This window comes from Triturus cristatus, chromosome 1_2, assembly GCF_964204655.1.
Source record: "Triturus cristatus chromosome 1_2, aTriCri1.1, whole genome shotgun sequence".
NCBI classification, from domain to species: Eukaryota; Metazoa; Chordata; class Amphibia; order Caudata; family Salamandridae; genus Triturus; species Triturus cristatus.
The window spans coordinates 828,195,085-828,211,597 of NC_140580.1; the positions used below are offsets into that span (position 1 = coordinate 828,195,085).

Sequence of the window (16,513 nt, forward strand, 5' to 3'; positions counted from 1 at the left end):
CAATAATAAAGAAAAGTACAAAGAAAGCCTCACTATCTACAAGAAATTAATAGTAGAGTCCAAAAAAGTCTACTTTGCTGATCAGATAAAGAAGGCTAACTCTTCCTCCAGAGAATTGTTTAGGACCATCACGAAGCTTACCATCCCTACTAAACCCATTATACACAGCAGTCCGGCTTTGTGCGAATCTTTAGCCTCCTTGTTTCGGAACAAGGTGGAAGGGATTTTCTCCTCCCTCTCCAATTCTCAAGGAGAGGTAGGGGAAGCAGCAATCAGCTGCAACTCTAGGGTGAGGTTGGCACCGGATAGATTAGAGAGTTTTAGTCCGCTATAGACGAATGAGGTCGTAAGCCTACTGCGGGCTGCTCGGTCCGGATCTCCTAGTGATTACTGCCCTGTGGCGGTACTTAAAAACTGTTCAGAGGTCATTGCAACCACACTTACCCCAGTGTTCAACACCATTATTGACTCGGATATCTATCGTAGGAGGTGGAAATCCGCCTCTATCCTGCCCTTAATAAAAGAAAAAACTGGATAAAAATGACGCTAATAGCTACAGACCCATATCCGGACTCCCGCTTCTGGCTAACTTACTGGAGAAGGCCATAAATAGGCAACTAAGTTCTTTCTTTCAGAGAACCAAGGCACTCGACCCTACGCAGTTCGGGATTCATGCAGGACACAGCACGGAACTGGCCTTGATTAAGGCCACTGAGGAGGTTAGAGCTGAGGTTGATCAGGGAGGGGTGGCCGTCCTGATTTTGTTGGACATATCGGCAGCCTTCGACACGGTCCATCATGGGGTGCTGATGGACTGGTTGTCGAGGGCGGGGGTGGAAGGCACGGCCTGGAACCTCCTAAAATCTTTTTTGGCCGACAGAATCCAAACAGTAGATCTGGGGCTTGATAAATCCAAACCTTTTGCCCTCCTTTGCGGGGTACCGCAGGGGTCTTCCCTGAGCCCCACGCTTTTCAATATTTATGTCAGCCTGTTGGCTGCTTTGATAAGATCCTTTGGCCTGCAACTCACGTCCTATGCTGATGACACAAATTGTGTTATCCATACAGTGAGGGTCTCAAGTGGATATGGCCGCAAGGTGCCATGACTGCCTGAAAGTTATTGCTGGTTGGATGGCCTCGAATTGCCTTAAATTGAATGCAGGGAAGACCAAGGTCATGATATTTGGGAACAGTCCTAACATCTGGACTCCTGATATGTGGCCTGAAGCAATGGGGAAGCCACCAGTCCCCACTTGCAAGGCAAAGAATTTGGGTGTGATCATGGACCAGAAACTTGACTTTGGGGATCAGGTTAGCGGAGTGGTTTTGACCTGCTTCCATATCCTTAGGATACTGAGAAAAATTAAATTTTTTCTTCCAGCCGATGGTTTCAGGTTAGCAGTCTCAACCCTCATTTTGTCACACTTGGACTACTGTAACAGTTTGTACCTGAATCTGAAAAAAAACCATCTGTACAGATTACAGTTGTTACAAAACGCGGCGACGAGACTGCTAACAGGCATTTCAAGGTTTGCCTCCGTACGAGAGGGACTCCGGCAACTGCACTGGTTGCCTGTATCAAGACGAGCTGAGTTTAAGGCTCTGTGCACTGTTTTCAAAGTATTGAAGGGCAGTGGCCCAGAGTTTTCGAGTAGGTGCTTCGATTGGTATGTGCCTGGGAGAGCGTTGCGCTCTTCCGAAGGCAGACAAGTTGCGGTGCCCCGAATAAAAAAGGACAGTTGGGGAGGAAATAGTTTTTCCTACTGTGCAGCGAAAGCCTGGAACAGCCTGCCGGCACATATCAGGAATGCTGAGGAGCTCCTCTCTTTTAGAAAGGGGCTGAAAACTTGGCTATTTAGGGAATAGGTCCCTCGTGCTCCAGGGAGTCAGTGTGCAGCGCCAGGACACCCTTGGGTATAAGTGCACTTTATAAGCTCCTAATAATAATAATAATAATAATAATAATAATGCTCTGTGCTTTCAGGGGGCTTCGCTGCACCACCGGAGCTGGTGGAAGAGAGTCAGCAGGAGGAGGTGTCGCCAATGCCTCTTGAGCCATCCAGGTTTGGCACTCTGTGGCCGCTGCCTTAATCCATGCGCCTTTCGCCAGTAATGTGCCTCCTCTCCCACTGTACCTTTCAAATTGAGCATGGGCCACGGTTCTCAGCCGGACCCTTGTGAACTCCTACATTATACTCCTGTAGTATGTGGCCATAACTAAACATAAGAGTTGGCAGGCAACAAGGCTCCACGCTTCATTGTCTGCCGCCAAGGAATCCTACATCCCTTTGTAGTCCTCACTAGCCGTTAGGGGAAAGGAGTTGCAACTTGCTGGAAAACAATGCTCCCCGCCATGTTTGCGGCTACGTTCCGGTTGCGGTATGTATATTAAATGTGCACACACTTTTTGGTATGGGTCTCCATGTAGATGCAGAAATATATTTAACCAGAGTAGCTGAGTAGTCAATGTGGTGTTTTTTTTTAATCACTATAAAAATAACACAACTCCAATCCAGAATACATTTTTTACTTTTTAACATGGAGACACCTGCCCATTCTTTCTCATTTAGAAGGTTGCAATGGCACACAATCCATTTAAATCATGTTTAGCGTTTGGTTTTAGAACCGTTTATTATTACCAACTTAACCCATGCTTGTGACACTCGAATCCGTTGTCTAACACAAACTTCGTTGCATTTTAGTATTGTGCTGTTAACTGATTTTCTAAATGATCACTCCATTGCAAACTAAAAAAAAAAGTAAAAATCATAGCATTTCCAACTCTAATAGCTCTAATTTTTACTAATGCGAGACCGATTGCATTGCAAATGTTTGTTCTTTTTTCTGTTCAGAACCGCCAGACTTTTCCTGGTGGTCCCAAACAGAAAAGAAAAGTACATCAAAATGTCTGCTTAAATGTGCCCAAAGTTTGTCCTTCTGTTGATGTCTCCAGTGGTGAAGCCAGCATGGGTGCTGCCAAGAGAGCATGATAGTCTGCCGGACTCTGATTAGCGAAGATAGACCGTCAGTTTGGCGAACAGGGTACTCAACTAGGTTTTTAGTGGAGGGTATCCTGTCTGCCAAATTCTAAATGATACATTTAATTCACTATTTGAGTTTGCTCTGATGTCACAATAATTTGAGAACATATTAAGAATAACTCAATACAAACCAGTATGCAACTTAATATGAGATATTTGCTTGCACAGGTAGGATGGAAATGAGTACTTCACAAAGGCAGTACACGTGCAAAAGAATTGCATTATTCCTCCGAACTTTGTGCTGAAATATATTTATTGCCGCCTGTTAGAAGGGCTAGCCCCAGGGAAGGACAGAATATGTGCCTGACCACCCTGCGCCCACCCTTCCGGGAGAAATAGCCGAGCACTGGTCGGAGACCCCTTCAGGACTGGGTCTCGCACCTAGGATCGTACACGCTGATTCAGCACCAGGCAACACAGAGACACCACACCGTAGATTCTGGAATACGTATGCTTTATCTAGCAATATCAGGATCTTTATGATCCGCAGGCGTATGTACAAGTAGAGCAAGGGCTCACAAAGTCTCGGTTGGGTTAGGGGTAGCGGGACAGTCTTAGGATCTGGGTCAGTGCGGGAGCGTATCCGGCGCACGGCTCTCAATCCTCAAGCCGGGGGATACGAGATGATCTTTGGGGCCCAGCCGGACCGGAATGTCTCTTGAGTGTGTGTCCAATCTGCAGGACTCGAGTCCGGGTGTCGGAGGTCGGACAATCTTCCAGGAGCAGCGAGTCACTCAGCAGGGCTCAGAGTTCTCTAGGGTGCAAGGGGAGCCGCGACCACGTCAGCAGGGCTCGGATGTTGTTAGGCAGAAGTCCGTCTCTGCCAGGTAGAGCCGCGACGCTGTCTGCAGGGCTCACCAAGGTTCCAAGAGTTTCGTCGGATGTTGGGAGGATGTTCTTCAGCCGCGACCACGTCAGCAGGGCTCGTTCGTTCCAGGATTCAACTGCCGAGGGTCCCAGGGCGCCCCTTGTTATAGGTCGACTCCTCTTTGATGTCCGGAGTCCTCACGGCAGGGGTCTTAGTGCCTGGGGGTCGTTTGTTGGGGGTTCCTGCCACGCGGCCCTTTGATCCTTTCAAAGCGGGGTCGGGGGGGATCCCAGACACGCAGCAGGCGTGGAGCCAGCCCTCAGGGTGGCCGGAGGACCGATCGAAACCATCTCTTGGGAGGAGGCCAGGTGTGAATGAAGCCACTCCTCCCTCTCCTGCTCACCAGGAGCTCTCTCTCCCCCCAGCCGGCATGGCGCGACTAGGCCGGGGTTGCGCTTGGGTCAAGGGCGGCCATCTGGGGTGCTGGGCCGGGTACTGGAGGCCGCAAGGCCGATGGAAGGGGAAGGGTGCCTGGTGTCGGGAAGATGGAGGGGAGGACAGGGGTAACCCCGGGATCTGGGTCGGGTAGGCTACGCTAGTCAGTGTCGTGTGGGGTGTTGGGGGTTAGCCTGTTGTCGCTACGGGTCTGAATGGGCCACGCCACGAGGCCGGGTCCAACACCGCCAATTGCTTGTAAAGATCTAAGCAAAGTATTTCTTTGAGTCACATTTGACAATAGTGAAAATAACAGAAATCACTGCCTAAATCAGTGTTGAATATATTTCCAAAGAAAAAGGTATAGTATACATGGACTAGTCTTTGGCTCTCAAAAATGGATTCAATAGTAATTTGCATGCAAAATTAGTCTTGTTGCAGCAAAATTAGATCTATCTTTTACACATCTAAATTAAAAATATAAAATCAGTGCATTACTTCAACTCCTATTGTGATTCTCGGCGCAGCATAGCTCCTAAAAATTGCTCAAACTCTAAAGGGCCGATTATGATGCCGTAGAAACCATTCTTATGGCATCGTAATCTCCTGTTTGGATAATTTCCAACCAACCCATTTTGATGGAGTCGGTTGGAAATCAATCCAAACAGGATTTCCGAATGGCTCCCAATGGGTGGCTCTTTCCCCCCGAGGGATTATGATGGCAGATTTCTACAGCCTTTCTATGCCGGCATTTCTGACACAGAAAGGCTGTGGGAATCCGACTTTGGTGGCTCCCAGTAGTGCCCCCATGGGTGCAAGGACTCCGGATGGCAGCTTAGGGGGCACCTATGGTGCCCCCCTGTTGATCCCTGCACCCCATGGCAGGCACCTTGAGGTGCCTGACACGGGGCACAGGGATGCACTGCATCTCAGATCTTTACAATGAGAGCATGCATTCATGTCGGAATGCATGCTCCCATTGTAAAGAATAGGATTGTGACTTAAAAGTTTTGGGTCGCATCCCAATTGCTGGTTTGGGACCGCTGACAGGAGGTCGGTCAGTCCCAGTTCCAGATCCAGGCTCAGGTCCGTCCGACATCGATATCGGTCCCTGTCTTAAGCAACAGTTCCATAAACAGAGAAGGGATTATTAAAACCGCTGCTCATTGTAAAATGAAATGTAAAACTTCACAAAATATGCTTTCCATATCAAACAACACCTACCTCTCACCTATCTCATCACCAGCATACTAAATATCTAATGGCAATTGTTTAGCCTCGGCTTATCGATTGGCTGCATAGATTAATATTTTAAGGCCACTATCTGTGGCTCCTTCTGATTTCCGTTCCAGTGCATGGTTTTGTCCATCTGCCGAGCAACACTTGTTCTCATTTTTTACATTCTTACGAAGGTGTGACGACTCCGAAACACTTCTCATATTTTTTAATAACACTTGGCAAGTACATCCGATTATAATACAACTCAATTGCCCCCAACTCAAACGTTGTTTTATGCATGTCCACAGAATGCAAACTTTAAACTGCTCCTTCAACATGTAAGATTGCCATTTGCTGCTTGTTTCCTAATTGCTAATTGAAGGAAGCAATACCACTTTTACAGACCTCTTAAAATTGTATTTGTCTCTTCGGCACAGTGAGGTTTCCACTACATCTTGCAGTTCAGATGCTTCCCAATAGCTTGCAGAATAACCCAATGTCTACCACAGCACACATCCCAGATGTTCTGCTTGATGGTCACCAACCATGAATCTATTATCCCACTGGATATAGGAGAGTCTTCCACGTTGATATTGAGTCCAGAATTTCGTGCTAATAGAATATATATTAGCAGGGCCGGCTTTAGCGCTGGTGGTGCCTGGTGCCACAATCTTTTTTACCGCCCCCCTCACGACCTCCTGCTCAGATTCCCTGACTACCAACCGGCAAAACGGCCCCTCATCTCTCCATAGCCCCTCTCTCACATATATTTCATTTCTTTTAATGCGCTGGTAATGGCTGGTTTTAGTAATCGACTCAGCTATCCACTTTAAATACAGATCTGTTCTTTGGAGCAGGCACATTATCCCTCTGTGCTACTTTATGGTGAGTCAAAACTGCCACTAGACAAAACTCTGATCTCTCTCTATAGCAGGAACATTAATCACAATATTTGCACAAGGAACTCCGCATAAGCTGCTTTTAAATCGTAAGTTATTGCTAAACACAGCACCCCCACCTGAGGTCATCGCCCTCTCCAGGTCAGCGCACAGCGCGGCTGCACCGGTCACACTACCCTAACGCTGGCCCTGTATATTAGTGACATACGTTTAGTTTACTAAACGCCACATATGTGTGCCTGGACAATATATATCTATTGCCAAAATACATAAATGTGGAGTTAATAATTGCAAATATAATTACCTATATCCACTTAGTTCATCGATATTTTGGTCTTTGGTACTTTGGCCACAAAATTTAGGTATTGCGATGTTTCTGTAGATGACATTTCGACAAATAACCTGTTGGGCAACATGATTTTGTTAATAATTCCTTCTTCAAAGGATCATTATCGCATATCTTTGTGTCTGTTATTATATGGAACTTTCCACTACTGTTACACAATTTTGGTTCGTATTTTTAAGGCATATGGTGTATGAGACAATTAATGAATTCATAATGAGTTTTAGTCAGATTTGCAGATTCTCACACATTCGTATCCTCATGGCCCTGGCATCAAACACCACAGAAAGCAATGATGGGCCTTACCTTGTTAATGAGAGATGGTATGCTATATTCATTTTACAATAATTCTGCTCTTGACTCTTTAACAATAACCTCAGCATAAGTCAAATATGGTTGACCCATCTTGAAGCAAAAGTGTAAAACTATGTGCTTAGCTTTACTGTCTCACATGGACGTAGGTTTATGTGTTTTCAGAATCACACAACTTTCCAAGGGTTCACCTGGAATGCCATGTCAGTCACAGCTTTCCATGTGTATTCCTTGAAAACATTTGTGAATTCTATTTTTGGTGTAGGTGCTGGTATTTGACAGTGTTGAATTGCACGCAGGTATATTTGTGCACTGTCAACACCCTTATGCAATGTCGCATGTTTCCTCATCTTTTTTCCCCTGTGAACCAAACATTGTTCTCTGTGGAGAAAACTCTACCCCAACATCCATTCGAACCTGGCCTTCCCTGTCCTAGCATGGAAAAGGAATTGCTACAGCCCTTGTTAGGAACACATGTGCAACAATTCCTAGGGTGGGAGAGGGTCATGGGGAGGTTTATGAATGGCGGCAAACTGCCTATGGGCATTCACAAACCTTTTACGGCTCAACACACCTTGAAACGCTCACTCTGCACACCTTGCATGCAATTTACTCCCACGGAATATTACATAGGTCATTGTTTCTTGGGAGTAAAGGGGAAGTTCACCTTTTATGAATACCTTGCTCTTGTAAACGCAGTCGTTTGCATTTGTTAATCTGATTTACTAACGGGAACATGCATGCGAAGAAGCCCTTTGGGGCCTATTTACAAAGGTAAATTTGGTTAGTAAATATAAGTTTATGAGTGATGGGAATTGTGGCAGATGGAAATAGTTTTGAGAGTGCAGTTTTCACTGCCACAAGTGCAGTCTCCACACTCGTAAATCCCACTCAAGGGATTTTTTTGGGAGGACTGAGTTCAAAGGTGTGGTTTGTCATGGAAGTTTGTGAACTTGGTAGTCCCACTCCAGGGCTTGGAAGAGGAATTTCCATGGCGTAATTTACTCTCGAAGTTTGGAATTGTCCAATAGCATGCACATTTGTAGGCTTTCCCAAACTTTACTCGAACCACATTCTATCAAGTAAATGTTTTCCATTAAGAAAATCAAGGAAAAGTGGGCATATTCACAGAGGTCTACATTTAACCTGTGTGGACTTCTCCGCTACGGAGACCTCTGCACAGCATGAATAGGAGAGTTTTTAAAAAGTGACATATCATTCCTAGAAATACACTTGGAAACCTGCACCTGGCACACATTTCCAGGCATACATCTGGGAATGGTTGTGAATTGCCAAATAACAGAAAAGTACACTCAGGTGGAAGTATAAATCACCTACTTACTTTTCCTGTATTTTATTGCAAATAGGGCCCTCTGTGTTAAAAACAACTAAACAGTTTGGGGCCTTTCCTGGAATAGTGCTTGGTGGCCAGGTTCTTCAAATACAAGCTAAACACTTCTTAACTGGACACAGGCTTCAGTCTAAAAACTGGTACAATGGTACCGACAATAGAAAGTCAATCCATAATTTTATTGCAGGTTAGATGCTGTTACATAAAGAAAGACTCTAGAACAATGGACAGTTTTGGTTTAGGATGGACTGTAGTGGACAGTGGTGGCCGGCATGGATCAGGGTGGCGGGGTGGGTGTGGGGGGTAAGGGGCTGTTAAAAAATAAAAAAAACATACCTTATCGCTTCATCTCTCCTCCGTCTCTTCACCGCGTCGGACTCGGACCGGAACAGGGTGCTCCCAGGCTCCCCTAGCCAATCACAATGCTGCATTGCAGCGTTGTGATTGATCTGAGCACCGTGGTTCGGCGCTCAGCCAAGGGAATGGGAGCCTGAGCATGTTCTCCACTCAGGCTGTAATGCAGCCTGGGTGGAGAACATGCAAAGTGCCCATGACTGTTTGGCCGGCCCGAGATGGACGGCCAAACAATCATGTGCACTTAGTGTGCCCCCCACTCCTCCCCCTGCTTGAGCAGCCCTGCCCCACCCCACAAAGACGCTGCAGCAGGAGAAAATAAAATGATAATAACACCAAGTTATTATCATTTTATTTTTCCTTTATTTCACTGCTGCAAAGCAGTGGGGCGACGCTCCTTGCCTTAGCGGAGGAGCCGCCACTGGTAGTGGAGCAGATTGAAATGTGGACCGAATGGGAGGAACTTAATTACATCTGGGACTTTTGAAAAGTTCCTCTAGCAACCAAATGTTTCTCCGCTTATCAATAGGAAATGACAGCAGTGCATAAGGTGAGATATCAATCAATCAATCAGGATTTATAAAGCGCAGATAATATCCTGATAGGGCATCCAGGCGCTTACAGGCCCCCGAGGCTAATTCGAACAGCCAGGTCTTTAGGGCCATCCGGAAATCTGGAAGGGAGGTGATGGTCCGGAGGTGCGTGGGGAGGCTTTTTGAAGTGTATTTGTAAGGCTAACATTATCAACAGTAAGGAAGCCAGATTAGGCACGTACAATTGCATAATGTCCATCTGCTACAGCCGTCATCTCAAAATTCTGTAAACTATCCTAAAAATGTGTGCGAAGCATAGTTCTTATACTGTACAGCACAGATGCATCCCTCAGTGACTTGATAGGTCGGAAAACATATCTGAACAGCAAAAATTAGCATGAAACCTGCACAGAAGATAATGTAAGGCTCAATTTGGGTGAAAAGATTTGAGACCCATATAGTGTTAACTGTTTGGATTGAACACTAAGTGCACCTAAACAACCATAGGTGAAGTACCAGCTCTCTTCAGTGAGCATGCTGCCTTGTCCAGACTTAGGTAAGTAATAGGATAAGAATGGCTATCTTAATTTATTATTTCAAAATCAATTTGTTTCCTTTACTTTGATATGAGGCATTTGCATCTTGCTAGCTTAATGTGAACTAGCATGATATGTGGTGTATAATGCAGTTCTGTGATTTTTGAAAGAAGACTGTGATTAATTAACGCCTTAACCACAGCGGAAATTCCGCCACGGTGCGGGGCGTTCCATTGAGTGGGCGGGGACGTGTCGGCCAACGGACGTGCGCAGCACTACCGAGGTAGTGCTCGCGATGGCCGTTGGCCGGCGGGCGCACTTAAAGGGTTACGCTTCTCCATTGCACATATATACTTTAAATAGTTTGTTGAAATATATCGTACTCTAATGTCTTCTATAAGGAGCAAAGGCTTAAAATCCATACTTACCTCAACTTTCTGATTTTTAGAGCGTGGAACACAGAGTCCTCTCCAGAGACCCATCTGCGGATATGGAGTTCAAGCAGCCAGATTCTGGCATGTCGTCTCCAAACACTACCATGTCTGCGCCTCAACCACACTTTGACATCGGGTCTCCTTCCAGTACTCTGTCGAACTACGACTCCTGCAATTCCAGCCAATCAAGCACAGGAGAGAAGAAAAACAGCCAGCATGGTGTCCAAGGGCCAAGTAAGTATGTCAGACAGTAGACAATCCATAAATTGTGGCCTCTCTTTTGGCAAATTACTGCTATATCCTGAGCGATCCCTGTTATATAATGCATGTCTTGCATGTGTAGAACAATGCATTTTAAAGAAAAATCAGCTTGCCATCTTGGAGAAATATTATCTCTAATGCTCCAGTCTATAAACGGTGGCACCAAACGATGTGATGTGATGGGGCAAAGCTGTGCAAAAAACATAACTGCAGCTTCCTCAGACGCTTCAAAGGTGACTCAGAAAACCAATATAATCTTGCCAAATATGCATTTAAAGGGAGAACTAAAGCACACTCCGGTGTATGAAATATGTGTATATAATAATGTGAAACAGCAAATGGTAGCAATGGACAAGAGTGTTTATTACTTGGACAAAATATATCCCCTGCTTCCCAATGTTCCTTAGATGCATCACCTCCCCCCGTATTACAATATATTATTAATTTTATGTGTTTGCTTTATTGTAAGAAAAAGCAGCACAGAATATAATATATGTACTCGTTTGTTCTGCTTACACTGTTTTACAAACTAGATATGTATTGTGACACATTGAAAATCATTCTTAAATACCAGTGAAATTCAGCAATTTTTTAAATAAAGATGTCCTAATGTCCTAATACAATTTCTCAGCTTCCCTGTAATAGTTTCGAATTTGCTTAAATATACGAAATTAATAGTCTGTCATATGCCTGATTATAACTAGTCCTGTATTTCCACACTAAGGTTATCTGGGTGCGGCAACGCTGGTCTAAAATTTGCTGGCCAGAAAATCCAGCTGGTAAAATGGCATGAGGCTCAGACTAAAATAACGCCTGCTACAGAAACTTTTCTCCTCAGCTCTCCCACGTCGACGAGGACGTCACAATGGAACGGATCCGCACGCGACTCTGCGCGACGTTCTCAGAGCCATAAGAAGACCTTGTCAGCGTGCTGACGTCAGTTCCCATTTTGCCTGTGCCGTCGACGTGTAACGGTTTTTCCCAGGGCTCCCCATTTCTGGGAGTTTCTTGGTTGCAAGTCGTAGTGTCTTTGTAACAGTGACTATGGCTACGCAGAGAAGATCTGGTTTTAAGCCATTCAGAGTATGTGGGAGTCAGATGTCTATCACTGACCCCCATGAAGACTGTTTGTGGTGTCTTTTATCAGACCAAGACGTCGAGGAGTGTTCATCTTGTAGTCACATCAATCCCAAAACGCTGAAGGATAGGGAGGCCAAATTATTCATGGTAAAAGGCTAGGAACAAAACAGGGGTCAAAGAAGATCGAGGTCCCGTTCCAAGTCTCCGACTCCGCATACTTCAAGGTCATCGAAGAAGCACAAGAAAAAGCAACGCCATGGGTTTCAGCACCGTTCATTGAAGGATGTGACGCTGAAGTCCGTGTTCCTGGTTCCCAAGCGTCATCGGAAAGATAAAATCGCTCCATCTCCTTCTCCTAAGGTGATTCCAGCTCTGAGAGCGGTAACTCCACCGTCTCCAAGAGAAGCGATGCCCCCGCAGTTGCTGAAGCGGACTTCTCCACCTCTGGCTCTAGGGCGTCTGGCACCACAACTGGAGCTGAATGTGCTTCCTTCTCGAGTGGCTTCAGAGCCTGCAGTGCCAGATTCGGTGCATCCTGCCTTTCCAACTCCGTGTATGGATCTGTCGCATTTATTAAACGCAATGTTCGGCTTGTTCGCCAGAGCAGCAAACACTGCTCGTGCGCCTGTTGGCCCCATGGGTCTGCTGGCATATTCCCTGGGAGGTTTGCCACCTCATGTCCCTCAGGCACCTTTTATGCCGATGGCTCCAGGAATTGGCCTCTCCCGACGCCGAGATTTTCTATGCCTGTATAAGCTCTGGAGGGGCGAGTGTCACTCGATGGATCTTGCCCAGCTCCGCTTGATTCTGAACCGGCGCCGACTCGACCTCAGCCGGTGTCGACTACTGTTCCGGTAGACCTCCCGTCAATGCCGTTACCGAAATCCCCGGCACCGTGTCTGGCGCCACAGACACCTGTTCCGAGGATGCGATCTCTGAGAGATGCACAGAGATTGATAGAATAGGAAGAATACCAAGAGGAGCATGAAGAGGCTGAGGAAGGGGCGATTGTGGATCCTGATCAGGATTTTGAACGTTTGCAGGAGGCTAGTGGCTTGGATACTTCTCCTGAATGGGAGCTCTCATCTCCGAAAAGTCTCCCACCGCAGGAGGTGACCTCTTATCACGCTGTGCTCAGGAAGGCAGCGGACATGCTGGAATTGGGTCTTGCCTCAGTGGAATTTAAGTCTAACATCTTGTCTCAGGTGCTCCATTCTCCTTCCGCTATCTCCGAGCATTTACTTCCTTTTAACAAGGCTTTGACTGAGCCCATCCTTCATGTATGGCAGAAGCCTATGACTGCTCCAGCGGTGCCCAGGTCTGTGGTAAAGAGGTGCAAGGTGGCTCAGGGAGATCCTGCTTTCCTCTCCACTCATCCTTCATCCGAAAGTTTGGTCGTCCAGGCTTCGTGCGCCTCTAGGCAGTCTTCAGGGTCATTCCCATCTACACCTGTAGATAGGGAGTCAAAACGCATGGAGCAATCTGCGAAAAAGGTATTCTCGTCAGGCAGTATGGCTCTCAAATCAAGAAATGCTACGTGCCTTTTGGGTCGCTACGTTCATGCCCTTTTGGACTCTGCCAGCGAGGTGTTCCCAAAGCTGCAAGAGGAAGTTCAAGGACATTTTTCGGAGGTACTAACGGATGCCCAAACTGCGGCCCGCCAGGTCATACAGTCTGGTCTGGACACTGCTGATTCGGTTATCAGGTCAATGAGATCATCTGTGGCTACCAGGAGGCACGCTTGGTTATGGGGTTAAAGGTTCTCCCCGGATGTCCAAGCCACCTTGTTAGATCTGCCATTCGATGGTTCTTGCCTGTTTGGGGCCAAAGTGGACAAGGTGATGCAGCGCTTTAAAGACAGTAGAGCCACTGCAAGGTCTTTGGGACTCCAGTCTCAGTTCAGGAGCTTTGGATATCACATGTTTCATGGTTTGGGGAGGAACTTTTCCTTTCATGCCAGACAGCAGCCTCAGCAGCAGGCAAATCCCCTGTACAGATCTTACAGGGGAAAGAGCAGAGGTCGTCTGCGGGGTGCAGTACGACAGCAAGTCTCCTGTTCCTCCTCTTCTGTCCCTGTAACTGGTATGGTAGGGAAGCCGAACTAGCTCCTCCATCCTAGAGCATGCTTGTCGTGTTGGAGGACGTTGTCTCATTTTCTACAACATTGGAGGTCTGTTACTACAAACCGCTGGGTGTTGAACATCGTAGAGAATGGGTATGCCCTACCCATCCGGGAGTTCCCCCTCCTTTCCCTTCCCACCAGGGTTCATGCTCGGAAGAGCAGCTTCTGCTTCTCCAGCAGGAGGTTCTGTCATTACTGCAAAAAGGTGCGAATGAGATGGTTCCGGATCAGGAAAGGGGTCAAGGATGCTACTCCCAGTACTTCTTGATTCCCAAAAAGGACGGTTGCTTGAGGCTGATCCTAGACATCAGGGTTTTGAATATTTACCTCAAGCAGGAGAAATTCAAGATGTTGACCCTGGAGCAGATTCTTCTTGCGCTGCAGAGGAAGACTGGATGGTGAGATCAATTAGCAGGATGCGTATATTCACATTCCCATCCTGAAGTTGCATTGCAAGTATCTTTGTTTTACGGTGGGGTCTCAACACCACCAGTTTGTGGTCCTTCCGTTTGGCCTTACTTCCGCACCTCGAGTCTTCTTGGCGGTGGTGGCAGCACATCTCAGAAGGTCGGGTTCCTGTTTTCCCCTGTCTGGATGACTGGGTGCTCAAAGCGAAGTTACAAGGGATGGTGCGGCATCATTTGCAAGTAACCTCACAATTGTTGTTCAACTTAGGGTTATCGATAAATGTACTCAAATCTCACCTGGTGCCCTCTCAGCGCAACCTGTTCATATGGGCAGTACTGGACATTACTGTGAGTCATGCCTTCCCGCCTCTACAGAGGATTCAAGACATCCAGGCTATGATTCCACTTTTTGTGAATGGAGCAGCTATTCCAGTCCTGAAGGTCTTGCACCTGCTCGGTCTCTTTGCTTCCTGCATACTGTTGGTCAACCATGCACACTGGCATATGAGGGCCCTCCAGTGGTGTCACTGCAGGCAGTGGTTTCAACACAATGGAGATCTCAAAGAGGTTGTCAGGATCTCCAGAGACACTGCCTGTGGAGCTGTTATGGTGGAGTGTTCCCGCCAGCCTGTCTTAAGGGAAGACATTTCAACCTCCTTCTCCGTTGGCTACAGTGATAATGGATGCCTCCACTAAGGGTGGGGAGCTCATCTGGACATCAAAGGCCTTTGGTCTCCAGAGGAAAGATTATTTCACATCAATCTTCTGGAATTGCGGGCAATACGTTTGGCTCTCAAGGCCTTTTTTCCCTCCCTTCATAGTCAGTCAGTTCTGGTCCTGACGGACAACACTACTGCGATGTGGTGCATCCACAAACAGGGAGGAGTAGGGTTGTATCTTCTTTGCAGAGAGGCTGTGCAACTCGGCCCGAGGCTCAGGACCATCAGATTTGCAAGATCGCAAATCATCTGGCTGGAGAACTGAATGTGCATGTGGACAGTCTCAGTCGGCAGTACTCGGCTGATCACGAGTGGCGTCTCCATCCAGAGGTGGTCCTTCACATTTTCAGGCTGTGGGAGTTTCCTCTGTTGGACCTGTTTGCCACTCATAAGAACGCGCACTGCCCATCTTTCTGCAGTCTCCAGTATCCGACACGGGGAGCGTTGGGGAAAGAATTTCAGTTAGATTGGGGCTCACAGCTTCTTTACGCGTTTCCTCCCATACTCTTGATTCCTCAAGTTCTTGAGAAGATTCGCCAAGACCGGGCCCAAGTCATATTGATTGCCCTGGATGTGCAGTGAAGGGTGTGGTACACAGACCTCCTTTACATCTCATTGCACCCTCCGCTCCATCTCCCTCTCAAGGTAGACCTCCTCTCAGAGTCACAGAGGCAGGAAATACCCCTGCCCCCATGCAGAGCCTTCTCCTTCATAACTGGAGATTTAACAGGGAAACCTGAGCTCTTTCTCTCTCCCACCGGATGTGGTGGATGTTATTTTATCGGTTAGGAGACTCTCTACCAAATCCGTCTATCCTGGTAGGTGGGCCAAGTTTGTTAAATGGTGTGAAGAGAGATCAATTGATGCTTTGCAGGCCCATTTGTCTGATAGGATTTTGTCTCGGATTACTTTTGTGAATCGGGCCCTACTTGTCTGCCTTGTTGACTTTTCTCTGTTTACCAGATCAGCCCTCGTTGTTTAAATCTCCCATAGTTATGAGGTTCATTAAAGTCTCACAAATAGGTTTCCCCCACTCTTTTTATCATGCCTCAGTGGGATTCAAATGTGGTTCTCACATTCTTGATTGGTTCACCCTTTGAACCATTACATAGTTGTCCCTTAAGGTTTCTAGCATTTGCAACGATATTTTTGGTTGCAATCATTTCCGCTAGGAGGGTGAGTGAGTTACAAGTTCTTAGGTCCAAGCCTCCATTTACATCATTCCATGCGGATAAGATGGTTCTTAGGGCCAGAGCTGCTTTCCTGCCTAAGGTGCGCACTCCTTTCCACCTAGGACAATCCATCACCTTACCCACTTTCTACCCTCCCCCTCACCCTTCTAAGGAGGAGGATAAACGTCATCGCCTGGACCCTAAAAGGGCAGTTAGCTTCTACCTGGACAGGACCAAGGACTTAGGTTGGATGACCAACTCTTCATCAGATATGTGGGCAAGATGAAGGGCAAGGCATTCCACAAGAGAATGCTGTCCACCAGGTGGATCATACTCGGTATCAAGAGCTGCTACACCTTGGCCAAGAAGGAGCCTTCTGAAAGTATTCAAGCTAATTCTACCAGAGCTAAGTCTTGATCTTTGGCTTTAGCTAGAGGTGTCCCTGTGGTAGAAATCTGCAAGGCGGCAACTTGGGCCTTCCTCCTCAC

At 46.9% G+C, this 16,513-nt stretch overlaps 1 protein-coding gene across 4 annotated transcripts in view; it reads left to right on the forward strand.

The window, feature by feature from the left end:
- Positions 1-16,513, forward strand: part of ESPN (espin) — an 888,237-nt gene that overhangs the window by 402,270 nt on the left and 469,454 nt on the right. For all 4 annotated transcript variants that reach the window (XM_085608893.1, XM_085608894.1, XM_085608891.1 and 1 more), the window contains exon 6: positions 10,279-10,498. In XM_085608893.1, coding sequence (XP_085465019.1) covers positions 10,279-10,498 — 220 coding nt within the window. The remainder of the gene's footprint in view (positions 1-10,278; positions 10,499-16,513) is intronic.